General features: G+C 66.0%; 1 protein-coding gene across 6 annotated transcripts; it reads right to left on the bottom strand.

Annotated features, from left to right (window-relative positions):
- Nucleotides 1-61: 61 nt before the first annotated feature.
- On the bottom strand, nucleotides 62-14,379 carry KDM6B (lysine demethylase 6B). 6 transcript variants are annotated; one of them, XM_060647388.3, is made up of 23 exons: nucleotides 12,409-14,379; nucleotides 10,030-10,149; nucleotides 9,615-9,757; nucleotides 9,383-9,524; nucleotides 9,099-9,197; nucleotides 8,777-8,996; nucleotides 8,601-8,693; nucleotides 8,351-8,512; nucleotides 8,074-8,271; nucleotides 7,639-7,986; nucleotides 5,383-7,547; nucleotides 5,129-5,255; nucleotides 4,894-4,999; nucleotides 3,660-3,865; nucleotides 3,499-3,563; nucleotides 3,340-3,411; nucleotides 3,106-3,254; nucleotides 2,856-2,970; nucleotides 2,571-2,758; nucleotides 2,273-2,414; nucleotides 1,848-1,974; nucleotides 1,591-1,761; nucleotides 62-1,458 (listed from the first exon to the last, which is right to left on the bottom strand). In XM_060647388.3, exons 4-23 carry the CDS (start codon nucleotides 9,517-9,519, stop codon nucleotides 1,435-1,437), a joined length of 4,914 nt encoding a protein of 1,637 aa, XP_060503371.3. In that variant the 5' UTR covers nucleotides 9,520-9,524; nucleotides 9,615-9,757; nucleotides 10,030-10,149; nucleotides 12,409-14,379; the 3' UTR covers nucleotides 62-1,434. The 6 variants fall into 6 exon arrangements, with proteins under 6 accessions (XP_060503371.3, XP_081647289.1, XP_060503372.3 ...); XM_081791163.1 differs by having other exon boundaries at nucleotides 3,340-3,408; XM_060647389.3 differs by having other exon boundaries at nucleotides 12,444-14,379.
- Nucleotides 14,380-14,385: the final 6 nt, after the last annotated feature.

Here is a 14,385-nt window from a genome sequence, read left to right as displayed (position 1 = left end):
GCCGGGCAGCCCTCCCCCCAAGTGCGCGTCCCGCTAGCCCCAGCACCGTATCCAAACCGGATGTTTTTCTCAGATTTTATTTTTAATATTAATATTCTCACACAAAAATCACCGAAAATAGGGGGAGGGTTGGGAAGACCCCTCTGCCCCTGGGGCAGAGAGACAGTGCAGTGCGAGGGGGCGGGACTGTAAACCCCCCACCCCTCCGCAGCCCCAGCGTGGGAGAAAAAAACCACCGACGGAAGGAAAATAAAGCCCCAGAGAAACTCATCCCGGGGTGTCCCTGCCCCAGTGAGGCCCTGGCCCTGGGCTGGTTCACGCTTAAAAAGAAAAGTGGGGGGGGGGGGGGGGGGGGAGGGGTGTGAGGGGAAGGTCCACGTTTTTAAAGTTGGCCGGGGCTGGGAAGGACGGGGTTCCTTTTCCTCATAGTTCTTTCTTTAAAACTTTAAATTTTTTTATTTATTTATTATTATTATTTTTTTACAAAATACCATTTCAGTTCCCACTTCTTCCCCTACAGTACAGGAGTCGCTCACCCTCAGGCGGGGTCGGGGTCGGGTCGGGAGTGGGGGCCTGGTCCGAGAAAGTGCAGGACGTCGGGGAGGGGAGCGGGTTTGAGCACCATGAGAACCCGGCTGGAGCCGCGGGCGGACGGGCGGAGACGGACGGGCCGGGCCCGGACACACACTGGGGCGCGGGGAGAGCCCGGCGGCGGGCAGTCCCTGGAGGGGCAGGCGGGATGGCTTGGGGGGTGCGGGAGGTCGGGTTTTCCCAAAAATGAATAAATAGAGGTGAGTGGGACTGTTATAAATTAAAAAACAAAACGAACAAAAAAAGAAAAACCAAAAACAACCAAGAACGAACAAACAAAAAAAGAAAAAAAAAACCCAGAAAATACAAAAATCATAACCAAGTGAATAAACAGAGACATGTACAGGGGGGGTCACAGCTAGCATTGGAAGTAAAAAAGGAGGTTCTGGGGGAGGGGTAAAGCCCATAGAAAGAATCTCATTAAAAACCTCGGCTGCCGTAACGTCTATGTACAAACACGAGCCGCGAGCGTCTGCGCCGGGCGGGCGGGCGGGCGGGCGGGCGGCAGGCGTGAGGGAACCCGTATGTGACCCCCGCCGCCGCCGCCGCCGGAGCCTGGTCCTTGTGTCTGTTGCTAGAAAGGCCAAAGTCGGTGAGGGGAGGCGCTGGCGGGCGAGGGGCTGCCAGCCCCCTCCCCCGTCTCCCATTTTTTTTCCTTTTTTCCTCTTATTTGTTAAAAAAAAAAACTTTTTCTTAATAAATTAAGTGAGGGGGAGCTGCCAATGGGGCGGAAGGGCCGGGCCCGACACCCCCTTCCCGGCCAGAGGCGGGACCTAGGTCCAGCCCAGGCGTGTGCTGGTGGCCCCGCGGCGCCCTGCAGGCGGGCGGGCGGGGCGTCCGGCCTCATCGCGACGCGCCGGCGGGGGCCTGCGGGGAGAAAACCGGCGGCGGCGGGCTCAGGCGCGGGGGCGGGCGCCGCGCTCCGCCCGCGCCCCGCCCCCTGCCCCGCCCCCCCGCGGCCCCGCCCCCGGCCCCCGGGCGCGCCCGCCGGGCCCTCACCAGCGTGAAGGCGTCGTAGGCCTGCGCCAGCTCCTCGGTGCGGTATTGCTCCAGCACCACCACGCCCTGCAGGCCCGCGCTGCGCCGCCGCGCGCACGCCTCGCAGTGCACCAGGTACGTGTTGCGGCTGCCGTTCTCGCTGGTCACGAACAGGATGTTGAACACCTCCACCTGGGACGGGGCGCAGGGGAGGGGGGCGGTCACGGGGAGCGGGGGCGGCGGGGCGCCTCCCTCCAGGGCGCGGCGGGCCCACTCACGTCGCACTCGTTGCAGTAGTAGGCGGGCTCGTCCTTGACCCGGCCCTGGTAGGCGATCTTCTTCCCGGCCCGCACCAGGCTCTCGCGCTGCACCTGGCAGTGCTTCATGGACTGCAGGAGGCAGAACCTGCGCGCGAGCAGAGGGAGGGGAGGCGAGGGGGGCCGTGAGGCCGACGGGGCGGGGCGGGGCCTCCCGGCTCCAGGCTGGGGTCACGGCCCCTGACCTGGGCATGGCTCACAGTGGACACGTGGCTCTTGTCTATTTGGGCCGCAGGAAAATAAAGCTCAGCGGAGCGGGAGCGGGTACAGTGCAGGGCACGTGGTCTGGGGCAGAGAAGGAGGAAGACGGGGTGGAATCCGACAGAAAGGACAAGAGCGGGGCCAAGTTGGGTGGAGATGGGCTCCTTCCCGAGTGGGGCGCTCACTTGATCATCTTGAACAGGTCCGGGTCGCTGATTTTGACCGTGCGAGCCACGTTCCAGGACACGTGAATCATGGGCACGATGGACTTGACGTTCTTCACCTCGTTCCACTCGTATCGTTCCAGGGCCAGCTGGTACTGATAGGCTGCGGGGCCAGAGCGGGAAACGGAGGCATCTCAAGCAGCCGCGGCCACGCCAGCCCCCAGGCCCTCCCTTCCCTGGCAGCTGGCTGCCGTCCAGCTCGGCCACCCACAGGGCTCACCCTCCACGGGGCTCACCCCCCACGGCCCCGCCCTCTCACCGGTGAGGGGCCCCACGTTCCAGGCAATGTTGTTGCACCAGCCGGTGGCCTGCACCCAGTGCACGGTGCCCGCGTTAATCCACACCAGGTCTCCGGGGCGCTGCACGAAGCGGTACACGGGGATATTGGAAGCATAGAGGTCATCCAGGATTGGCCACCAGGAACCGGTCAGGTAGTCCACGCCGTGCCTGCGCGGTGGCCACAGGGTCAGACGGAAGCCACAGGGACGGGGCGGGACTGGGGGGTGGGAGGAGGTGTATCTGGCGGGGCCAGGGCGGCGCGCACCGGTCGCAGAAGGCGCTGATAGTCTCCCAGTAGTGCTCGTGCACCGCAAACCACTCGCAGTCGCCGGGGCCGATGTTGATGTTGACGGAGCAGAAGTTGTTGTTCTCCTGGTGGCCTGCGGGGGGCGACAGAGAACGGCATGGCAGGCGGCAGCCCGGCCTGCGCTCCGCGCCCGGTCCGCCCCCGGGTCCCCGTTGGCTGGCGGAGCGGCAGCCCCGCCCCCTCGCGCGCGCCCGGGTGAGGAGCGCACCTGGCGTTCGGCTGCCGGGAACCTTCATGTACAGCTGCACGGTGTTCATGCCCAGGATGGTGTGGCCCACGTGGCTCAGCATGTTGCCCGTGGAGGTGACCCGCATGAAGGCGGGCAGCTTCAGCAGCTCCTGTAGCTGGGGTTTCCACCTGCGGTGGCGAAGGTGCCACAGAAGTGAGAGGCCGCCCCGACCCCTGCCGGTCCGGCAGCGCCCCTGCCCCCAGCCGCACTAACCGCTTGGCATCGGACAGGTCGATGTTGGTGCCGAACTTAATGATGTGATGGTTCTTCGGGTCTGGCGCGCTGCTGCCGGGGCAAAGAGCACGGGTTGACGGAGACCCGCCGGCCAAGGGAAGGGGAAGGACACGAAGGCGGCGGGCGACCGGGACCTACCTAGGAGGGGTCCCCGTGGTGCTGTCGGGCTCCTCTGACTCCTCATCCTCGCTTTCCTTCTCCTCCTGCTGGGCCACAGCGGGGAGGCGGGCTGGGGTCAGTGCCGCCCCCGGGGAACCCAACCCCCCATCCGCACCCTGGGCCCCGGCAGCCCCTCGCACCTGCAGGGACTCCTGGAAGGACGAGGCCTGGTACTGCGCGTACTTGGCGATGGTGGTGTGCGAGCGGGAGCTCTCACAAGGCCAGATCTGCCGCGTGCCCGTCAGGTCCCAGTTCTCGTCCGAAGGCTGCTGTACCTGGGTGCGCACCTCCACCGTGTGCTCGCCGCTCGCCTCCACCAGCGTCTTGGTGGAGAAGAGGCCCAAGTCTGCAAGGCAGGACCGAGCAGGGCGTCGGGGCAAGGGCGGAGGGCAGGGAGCAAGGGCCTTCTTCCTCCCCAAGCCTCTCCCCCCCCCCCCCCAGCTTCACGAAGCTCAGCCCAGCCCAGCCCAGCCCCACAGGCAGCTGGGAAGGTTGGCCCTCCCAGGGCGACCCCCTTTTCTCCTGCTGCTGCTCTGAGCCGGGGCACCTCCAGGAGAGTCCTCAGGTGTGCGTGAGGCCACAGGTGCACTGCACCTGGCACTTAATAGGTGCTCAATGAATGGCAGTTTCCTTAAGTTACCGCTGGATCCAACCAGAGATTTACTTAAGTACAAGCCTAGAACGCGCCTCACGCTAACAGTGGTGGGAAGGAAGGATATACGGGTATAGAGAACACTACGGACATAGAGGAGAGATGATTGCGTTTTATGTTTCTGTGTGGTTTCCGTTTGTACGTAGGTACCTTTGTTTGGAATTTTGCCCGATAAAAAATTTTTTGCACGATAAAGCGCTGAAAAAGAGAGCCCTGGACACCTGGGTGGCTCGATGGGCTAAGTAACCAACTTTGGGACTCGTGATTTCAGCTTGAGTCATGATCTCACAGTCATAGGATCGAGCCCCTCCTTAGGCTCTGTGCTGACTGTGGAGCCTGCATGGGATTCTCTCTCTCCCTCTCTGCCTTTCCCCACTCTCACTCTCTTCTCCCTCCTCTCTCTGCCCCTTCCCGCTCTCTCTCTCTCAAAATAAATAAACTTTAAAAAAAAAATCCCCAAACCATGGGCCGGCAGGGGTTTTGTATGCTCTGTATTCTCATCCTCATCGATCAAGAAAGCCAAAAGTGACCCTAACCAGGTCCTGGGTTCCATCCCCTGCCCCTCTATCCAGTGCTGGGGACACAGTGATGGGAAGAAAGCCCAAGGCCTCAAGTAGGGCCTGCGGAGGACTGAGGATAGCGCGTGAGAGCTGCGGTCCGGGGCCTGCAAGCATGGGGGCCCTCCGAGGCCTCCCCTCACCCTCCTGCCCCTCCATACTCACTGAGCCGCAGGGAGCCCGCCAGGCCCCGGATCACGGTGATGGGATTCCGAGGGTCTGTGCAGAACTGCAGCAGCACAGGTGAGAAGGCGTCCCGTTTGCTCTCCAGCTGAGAGATGACAAGGAGACAGGGCCAGGGTGAGAGCCCTGCCCCGGGCTCTGAGCCCCGTCCCCCACTGCCCCCGACGGCCCAGACGCGGTCTCAGAACCCATGGGGGGGGGGGGGGGTCATACGTACATAGATGCTGGGTGTGGGCGGGTTGAGTTTTTCCCGGGGCAGCTTCTCCTCAGTGTTGATCTTCGGTTTCACAGACTGGGCAGGGGAAAGGTAGGACTCTCGAAACTTCCCTTTCACCTTGGCATTCCTGTGGGGAAGATAGGGACATGAGGGCAGGAATATCAGGGTGATGGGGAAGGGAGCCCCCCACTGGGCCGGGCCAGCGGCCGGGGGGGGGGGGGGGGGGGAGGGGGGTGCCACCTCCCAGCACTTACTTGCTGGCACGCACGACGTCAGCAGCGCAGTGGCTGATGGTGAGGTCCGCCATGCGCAGCCTCCGCTCCTCCACCTCGGAGGCGATGAAGGTCTCCTTGTCCCCACTCTCCACCTTGATGAGGCGGATCTTCAGCTCCTTGGGGGGCCCTTCGCTGAGTGAGCGCAGCTTTAACATGTCAGCCCGGCTGACACCTGGTGGCCCTGGTGCTTCCTCGCGAGCCTTCTTCCCGGGAACAGGAGCCGAGGGCGCTGTGGGCTGGGCAGGGGGCGCGGGGGCCGGCGGAGGGGCGGGAGCCATGGGTGGCTTGGCCTTGGAGGCCCCGCCGAGATCGGGCCGGGCCTTCTCGCGACCCTGGATCTCCTCGCTCTGCAGGTCCAGGTTGCCCAGCACCCGGCGGCTCTTTTCTTTGGGGGCCTTGGCCTTGGTCTTTGCCCTGCCCTCTCGGGGCCGCCGACCCACGCTGTCCTTACAGGCCCGCCTGTGCCGCCGGTGTTCCTTCTGGTGCTCCTTCTGGTGCTCTTTCTGCCGCCGCTTGCTGCTGCTGCTGCCGCCTGGTCCTGCCGCCGCCGCCGCCGCCACCCCACCACTCTCCTCGCGGGCCTGGGCGGGAGGCAGCAGCCGCTCAGTCCCGCCGTCCACCGGGCCCGCCGTGTCCACCGGGCCCGCCGTGTCCACCGGGCCTGCCGGGTCCGTGGCGCTCCGGCCCACCCGCTCCACAAGGGTCTCACAAGCCCGACTGATCTCTTCTAGCACCTCAGACTCAGACCGAGCAGGGGGCAGAGGCAGGGGTGGGGGCGGCGGGGCGGGGGTCATGGGGCCCGGGGCCGGCTCTTCGCCCGCCCCGCGCTCCCGGGCCCAGGGCCCGCCTGAGGTAGAGAAGTGAGATGCCGAGGGAGCGGAGGGCTGCGGGGAGCCCTGGGCGCTAGGGGCCGCCGAGGCGGGCGGCGGGGCGGTAGCACCTGATGGGGGGCCTGGCGAATACTGAGTGGCGGGCAAGGGCCCGGGCCGGGTGGCGAGGGCGGCTCCAGCCCCCCGGTAACAGTACTTCTGTCCCTCCAACACGGAGGCCAAGGACTTGAGCAGGCTGGCCGGGCCGGCCGGTGGGGGGAGCGGGGGCGGCGGAGGAAACTTGGCTAGAGGCGGCGGTGGCGGCAGGGCTGGTGGTGGCTTCTTCTCCTCTTCCTGGGCGGCGGTGGCAGTGGCGGCCGGGGTTGTGTCACTAGGGAACGGAGGCTGCAGAGACGAAAAGGGCTCCTTCAGCGGGGGCGGGGGGGCTGCGCCCGCCTCCTGTTGCTGTTCCTCCTCCTTGCGAATGGATTCGTCCAGCATCTTCATGATGTTGGCCAGCCCATCGGGGAGGATCTTGAACTCAGCCGGCTCCTCAAACTGGTCCTCCAGCGGGGTAGGGGGAAAATCGAAGAGCCGCGGGCCTCGGGCAGGCAGCTCCCCAACCCTGGGCGGCACGGGCTGGGGGGCTTTATTCAAGGGGCCTGGGGGGGGGCCCGGCCCCACCTCGGGGGTCTTTGGGAAGGAGACCCTGGGCCGAGGGCTCTCCGGGCGCCTGAAGCTTCCTGAGGTATTTTGGTGGCAGGAGGAGGGAGGAGCTGGAGGCAGGGCGAGAGTCAAGGGCGCAAGGGGTGGGTCCTGGGGGCTCAGATTGGGGCTGGGGGGCCGGGGAAGGGGGTCCAAACTTCTGGCCAGGTAGGGAGGCGGGGGGAAGGACACGGGCCCCGTGGGGCTGCTGCCGTGGCTGCCATGGTTGCTGCTGCTGGTGGCTGGGGGAGTCGGAGGGGTGTGCGAATCCTGAGTGCCCACAGAAAAGCGGGGAGCCGGAGGCCCCAAGAAGCCCTCGCGGTGGGGGAGGGGTGGTGGGGGAGGGCGGGGGCGTCCCTCAGACCCAAAGAAGAGCTCCTCGAAGATCTCCCCATCCTCGCGGGCTGCCCGGCAGGCCGGGCCCTTCAGCCAGGCAGGGGGGGGCGGAGGGCGTAAGAGGCGGGGACAGGGCGGCGGGGGCGGCGAGGGGGGGCCGGGCGGCAGGGACAGGTGAGGCGTGGCAGCGGGAGCCGCCAGGAACGGTTTCCGACTGCTGTGTGCCGAGGGCCCCAGGCGGCCTTGGGGAGAGGAGACGTCCAGCGCGGGAGTTTGGTAATGATCAGCGCCGGGCTGCAAGCAGGGGACAGGCGGTCGGCGGCTGCCGGGGGTGGGGGTGGCACCGCCAGCTCCACCCGCAGTCCACCCGCAGTCCGGAACTCACAATGCCTGGGCTCGGCTCCGCGGCCCGGAGACCGGTGTTGCTGCTGCTGCTGCTACTGCTGCTGCTGGTGGGGCCGGGGAGGCCAGGGGGCCGGGAAGGGGCGTAAGGCACGCAGGCGGTGGTTGCTGCTGGTGAAACGCTGGAGTCCATCCGCGACCTCTGAACTCTGCTCTCTCTAAGGTCACTTCCGGGGGGACGGGTGGCAGGCGGGCAGCCATGGCTCTCTGCTCCTGGGGGGCGGGGGCCTGGGCCTGGGGGTGCGGCCGGGACCAGCCGGTGGCCAGGGGGGTGCGCGGCGTAGGCCGGAGCCGGGTACGGATACGGGTGAGGCAGGGAGTGCCGCTGCTCCTGCGGGAGAGGCAAAGGGCCACGAGTGACACGTGGGGGACGGGGGACTTGCGGTTAAGAGATGAGGGGCAATCGATTGGGGCTCACCTGGCGCTCCGGGGGTGCCGAACCCTTGCGCTCGGGGCCCCAGACATCTCCATGCAGGGCGCTCCACAGCCCTGGCTTGCTCAGCTGAAATGGAGGGCTAGTGGCGAGGCCAGGCAGGGGTGGGGGCGGCGGCGGGGGCGGCGGGGGCGGCGGGGGCAGTGGCGGCGGGGGCAGCGGCAGCCCCGGGGGAAGGCCAGTCTGGAAGAAGAGAGAGCGTGAGAACGGCACCGCGGCCCAGTCCTGCCCACGGCGGCCCGTGGCCTACATGCGACCATACCTGCTCAGAGCCGCAGCCTCTCCTGCGCTTGCCCCCGGGGCTGAGGCCCTCGTCCCCGGAGGGGCCTGAGAGCGCCGCAGGAGGCACGGGCTGCACCACTGGGGGCTCAGCGGCTCGCTTCACGGGGGGACCGCCCCGCTTGGCCCCATAGTTCCGCTTGTGCTGAAGACAAAAAGGAAGGAGAGAGAGAATGACCCACGTGCAGATCCAGCCAGGGGCCTCCTCCCCAGCCCACCGGCCCCCGTCTCACCTCAAGGTGCAGCAAGTTCCACACTTGCTCCAGGGGGGGCAGGACCTTGGCTCGGTGCTGGCAGGAGCCGGCGTGAAAGTTCCAGAACTGGGCCTGGGGACAGAAGCACACGTTAGGACGAGGGCGCCTAGCCAGAAGGCACAAGCCCAGCCCCCCGGGGCCCTGCCTCATCCCACCTGCTGCAGTCGGCCGATGCGGGGCCCCAACTCAGCCAAGCTTCCTCCGTATCGAAGGGCGCTGTGATAGCAGCGAACGGCCTCCTCGCTGTCGTGCTCGGACTCGTACAGCTGCCCCAGCTGCTCCCACAGCCCCGGCTGGGCCGGCTCTCGGAGCAGTGCTTGCACACAGCCGTGCAGGGATTCCAGCTTCCCGTGGAGGGGTCTCGGGGCGGGGGTCCTACCGGGCAGAAGGGGTTGTGGGGGCTGGTCAGGCCCGGGGAGCCTCTTCTGAGGCCCCAGGCTTACGTCCCGTCTACAGCACCTTTGATTCCGTACTCACCCTGGAGCATAATACGGTTTGTTGGGGTGTCCAGAGCTACTGCCGTGTGAAGGGGGTGGGGGAGCAGAGAGTGGGGGCTGCCCGATGCTGGCAGAGCACCTAGAGACGGAAGGGGTCTGTGAACGTGCAGCAAGGCGAAGTGGTCCCGTCCCTACTTAGAAATGAGGGGACTGAGAGACTAAGGGAAAGCAGCTGAGGACCCCACTGGGGTCCACAGATCAGCAGAGACCCAGAGAGTGACCAGAGAGAGGAGATGGGGAGAGGGGTGCCCCGTGTTCTCTCACCTGCCTCCAGGCAGCCATGCGCTTCGAGGAGGGGGATGGGGCGGGCAGGAGCTCCAGGCCCCAGCACAGCTCAAGCCCCCGAGGGCAAAGGCTTCCCGTGCAGCGCGGGCCCCTGGAGGGTCCACTGCCCGATGCATCCAGCCTGAGTCAAGGAGAGATCAAGATCTTCATGGGGGCACAGGCTGAGCCAGCAGCACACACACGGCCGACCCAGCCCTGGTCTTTCCCTTACCAGGTCAGCAGTGGCCCCAGGAGCCCTGGAGATCGGGCACGGCCCCCTGCCCCAGCTCTCTGGGGCGACGGTCCCGCTCCAGCCGCTCTGACAGGAGTGCCCACTGCCCCCAGACGGCCACCCAGGGCCCTTCACAGCCAATTCTGCGGAGGGGAGGAGGAGGAGGAGGAGGAGGAGTGCCGTGAGCCGGCCAGCGCACAGCTGAGGCCCAGGGGCCCGGCCGGGCAGTCATCTGCACCGGGAGTCGGGCCTCGGCTTTCCCCGAGGGGAGGCCCACGCCGCCCAAGGAGCCCCCGGAGGCCCGGGAGAGCGGCGAGGCGCCGGGACGAGCGGCAGGGAGCGGGACGGCCGGTCAGCGGCGGCTCGCTGCTGCCGGGAGCCACTGGGGCGGACGGGCAGCGCCGCGGCGGCTTACCCGGCCTCCGTGGGAGCGTCCTCGCACGGCGTCGGCGAGCTCCTGAGATCCGGCCAATCACAGGACTTCCTCCCTCGCCAGCAAGCCAATCATCACCCGTGTCTCCGCCTCAGTAACAGCCTGGCCGGGACCAATGAGAGCGAGGTTAGCCCGGCCGCGGCCGGGGGAGGAGGGGCGGCGGAGCCGGTCAGACGGGCTCGGCCCGGGGTGACCCCGGGGTGACCCCGCGGCTCCCACCTAGGGTCTCCATCCCGGACCTGACACCCGGGCCGGCGGCGCAGGCAGGGCCCGGGACCCCCGCGGGTGAAGGCGGCACGTCGCACGCTCGGGCCGGCCTGGGGGACGGCGCCACCCGCGAGTCCCACGCACCCATAGAGTCGCCGGTATTCCCGGCAGGACCGCCCGAAACGCCCCCGGCCCCGGCGCCCTAAGACCGGCCGACGGCAAACGGAGGCACAACGCAGACAAAGGCGTCGCTGCCTTTCCTCACTTCACCTCGCCCCGTGCCTCACCTCCCACCCCGGGTGCCCCCTGTGACTGCTGAGAGCTGGCCGGTCACGGCGACTTCGGTACCCAAACCCCGCCCGCGCCGAGACCCGAGCGCTCCACCACCACCACCACCCCCCCCCCCCCCCACGCCTGACCCGATCCCAAACTACGGTCGGGGCCCCCAGCCTACCTAGTTCCCGGAGCTCCTCCACTTCCCCTGGCTCTCTAGGTCTTCAGTTCCAACCGACCCCCAAAACCAAAATCTCCCTTTAATCCCCCAACTTCTGAGAAGACGCGCACAGCGGTCCCGAGTGGCCCCTCTCGCGTGGCTCCCGTATCCTCTATGCCCTTCCCCGTCGGGGCCACGCGGTTCCCCACGGCCCACGTGGCCCCCGCCCCCCAAGGGAGGGGGGATTTCGGGGGTTGCCCGTGACGTGGCTACTTGCGCAGCGGAAGCGGCGTGTGTAAGTGTAAGGGGGGGGGGGTCCTTCGGGAGGGAGGAGGGCGGGGCCCAACAGGCGGTGACATCACCCTTGTCCCACTCTCACCGCCCACTCCCTTAAAGAACCCAGAACCCGTTTCACTTCCTCCTTCGCGGCGCCCCCCCCCCCCCCGCCCTTTCCCGTCGGTGCCGCCTCGACCCACGACGGGCGCAGCGCCCCCCTTCTGGGCACCTCCCCTTCGGCCCCAGTTCTTCCTTGTCGCCCGAGCCCAGGATCCCCGTCCCCGCGCCTCTTCCTCGCCTACCCGGCGTCCCCGCAGGTAGGGAGCCGGCTCCGCTCCCGGGATCGGTCCATTGAGAGTCTAGAGTACAAAGAGCTGCGAGAGGCGAGCGTAGAGTACAAAGCGGCGGGGGCGGGGCCAGCGCTCCAGCTGGAGCGAGCGCCGGGCAGGAAGCCGGGGGAGCGCGCGCGACCAGGGGCTGGGGGCGGCTGGAAAGTTCGCCTTCGCCGAGAGAAGTGTGCGCGGTGGGGAAATTTCCACCCAGCCCGCAAGGGCAGGCGGGTTTCTGGTGAAAACAGTCCTCTCTCCGCAGGACAAGGTGGTCTGTTTACGTGCTAAGCTCCGGACCCTACAGGTCGCGGCGCGCCACTCCCCGCCGAGCCCTGCGAACGCTTGGGCTCTGCGGCCGGCGTCCGCGACTCTAGCGGAGTTTCTGCCCGAACTCTCTCTGCTCACCACACTGACTTTCGGTCAGTTGCCAAAGCCCTGGGACGAGCAGAGCGCTTGACTGCGGTCTAAGGGTAGCCCGGGCCACATTCCCCCACCCAAGTCCGGGACCACGCATGGGCTAACGGGGGAGGGGGGGCGGGGGTTCAGGCACCGCAGGATCAGATCCCCGTTTGCGAAGCGGTACCGAGGGCGCTGCCAGCTACCAGGAAATGCAGCTTCCCCTTCTGCGATGATGACACTTCCCCTCCACCACTTCCCCTTTCCCACGGGGAACTGACTCAGCTTTCCCTAAAGCACTGAGTCCCGTCCCTCCAGCCCCTTTCCACCTTCGTCCACAACCCCCCACGCCGGTACTCAGAGTACAGCAGCCCTCACTGGAGAACAAAAACTTCCTGTGCACTAAATACACATTCACTCTCGCCAACCACCTCGGATTCACCGGGACCCGGGCGCCTGACTCCTCATCCGCCCCCCGTACAAAGCCCTCCCTCGGGGTCTGATTCAGGCTCGGGGTGGGAGAGCGTGAGTCACCCACAAAACCTTCCCCTATTCCCACTGACTCAGCCCTCGCCTCCCTGAACACACACAGACACACAGTCAGAGGCAGACACAACTCAGCCCACACACCGCTCACCACCGGTCCCGCGGAATTTCCCCTCTCGTCTTCCCCACGACGGCCCCTCCCCGCGCCCGCCAGCCTCGACGCCGCGCTCACACCTGTTCCCCGGCGCCGGCTCGCGGTCCACTCTCACCTCCACTCTCGCTTTGGGGCAGGAATAGCCCTCCCCGACTCCCGGTGTCCGTACTAACCAAGGGGAGGGGACGGCCACGGGCAGCAGTCACAAAGACAGACACCCACAGACTCCCCGCAGGCAGGTGAGAGGAAGACGCACGCGGCCTCAGCCAGGCGGGGAGGACGGTATACTTCTGGGGCAGACATTCCTTCCCAGCCTCTCCCGCCCGACCCACGGTCCCCGGGGCCGGCCGCCCAGAAAGGGTTAATTCTTCTCCCGCCGAGGCCACGCCCTCTCCATCCGGGCACTCCCGGTTAAGCCCAGCTCCGCCCCTTCCATCCGGGCTCTGGACTCGGGGACTTTAACCGACCCCCTCCCCCGGAGCCCCGAGAGAGACCCACTCCATCAATCACACCCACTTAACCCTCTCCCGGCTCGAGGCCTGAGGAGCCCCCGGCGCGCACCGCTGCGGCCGCGCGGGACGCGGGGGAAGGGGCCAGACGTGCGCACGCAGACTCACATGCCGGCCAAAGACACGACCCCGCACGCACGGTCTTCCCCCACACACACACCCCGCACGCGGTCCGCGGACGCGCCGAGGCGGGGCCGGGGCCGGCACCCGCCGCGTCCCGCTCCCCGCCAGGCCTCGTTCCGCCCGGTGGAAGCGAGGGGTCACAGGCTCGCTTCTTACCTGGGGGAGGGGGGAGGCGGAGGGGAGGGCCGCCGGCTGGGGCGCCGCTGTGACTCAGCCACCCGGGCAGGCCGCCCGCTCGGGATTCCCTTCCCCAGCCTTCCCCCGCTGCCGGCCCCTCCCCGCCCCCCACCGAGGAGTGACAGTGCCGGCCCCGGCCCGCTATGTGTCACTGCGAGCCTTGTGTCTGCCTCTGACTGGACCGCTGTGTTCACCAGTGTGTCTGACAAGGTCGGCTGTGTGTGGGTCGTCCCGGTGTCTGTCTCTGTGTGCACCTGCATATCTGCTCATCTCGTCTCCTTCAGTGCCTGCGTCTGACGCGTTCCTGTCATTATGCCTGTCTACATGACTCTGAGGGGCTGTCTCTGTCTGTGTGTCTGCCTGGCTCCTGTCTCGGTCTTTTGTCTGGGTCTGCCTCTGCATCACTTGCGTGATCACGTGTGTCTCTGCACATGCCCTTCTGTGTTTGCCTTCATGTTCCCGAACAGAGTCTGGGAAACACTGGAGCGGGCTGACCCTGCAGACTCCTCGCCTCACCCCCCACCCCCTCCCGAATCCTGACGTCTTGTTGCCGGATCAGTGATCCTTCTGTTTGAGTCAGATATTTGGGCGTCTGTCTGCCTTCAATCAAGTTCCGCCCTATTCCTCAACGTCCTTGCTGATCCTCAAGGCTCCCTGCAGCTCCCATTATGATGATAATTGCTAGCATTTAGTGAATACTTACTAGTAGGCACCAGGCACCGTCCTAAGCACTTTACGTACCTTTTTAAAACTCCCCCCACCGCAAAGCTGAGTTAGGAAGTACTTTTTTTTTTTTTTTTAACCCATTTTACAGATGAGGAAATTGAGGCTCAGGGAGGTTAGGTAACTTGGTCAAGTTCACTCTGCAAGAGAGTGGAAGAACTGGGCTTCTTCCCAGGGCCTCATCCTTTCCACTCTTCTAGCTGCCTCTGTCCTGTTCTCCCTCCCTTGGTTTTCTCGTCACAGGCCATCTCCTGGGTCAGCCTGCCTGCGCCCCCACCCCGTCCTACCCCAGCATCTCTAGCATCGCAAACGTCTCCTGTCCTCTACAGCAGGTGTGGGCAGGACATTTGTAGCAGATCTCAGAAGCCATTGCTTTCTTGGCAGTGAAGCTCCTTCAGTTAACACATTCATTCAACACAATTCCACTGAGGCACCCCAATGTGCAAACCATCTTGCCAAATCCAGATACACAGAAGAAAACAGTCCCACTCAAAAATTCAGTGCGACACACACTCAGAGAACTTA

Source organism: Panthera onca, chromosome E1 (genome assembly GCF_046562875.1).
Source record: "Panthera onca isolate mPanOnc1 chromosome E1, mPanOnc1 haplotype 2, whole genome shotgun sequence".
Lineage (NCBI taxonomy): Eukaryota > Metazoa > Chordata > Mammalia > Carnivora > Felidae > Panthera > Panthera onca.
This window is presented reverse-complemented; position numbering and strand designations above follow the sequence as displayed.

Bases quoted from the DNA above. Each gene is read 5' to 3' on its own strand.
- KDM6B (XM_060647388.3), bottom strand. From the start codon at position 9,519: ATGCATCGGGCAGTGGACCCTCCAGGGGCCCGCGCTGCACGGGAAGCC. The intron at 2,971-3,105 runs GTGCGCTCCTCA...CGCCCCCCGCAG, and splicing joins TCCCGGCAGCCGAACGCCAG to GCCACCAGGAGAACAACAAC. The intron at 2,759-2,855 runs GTGCGCGCCGCC...GCCACCGCGCAG, and splicing joins ATCAGCGCCTTCTGCGACCG to GCACGGCGTGGACTACCTGA.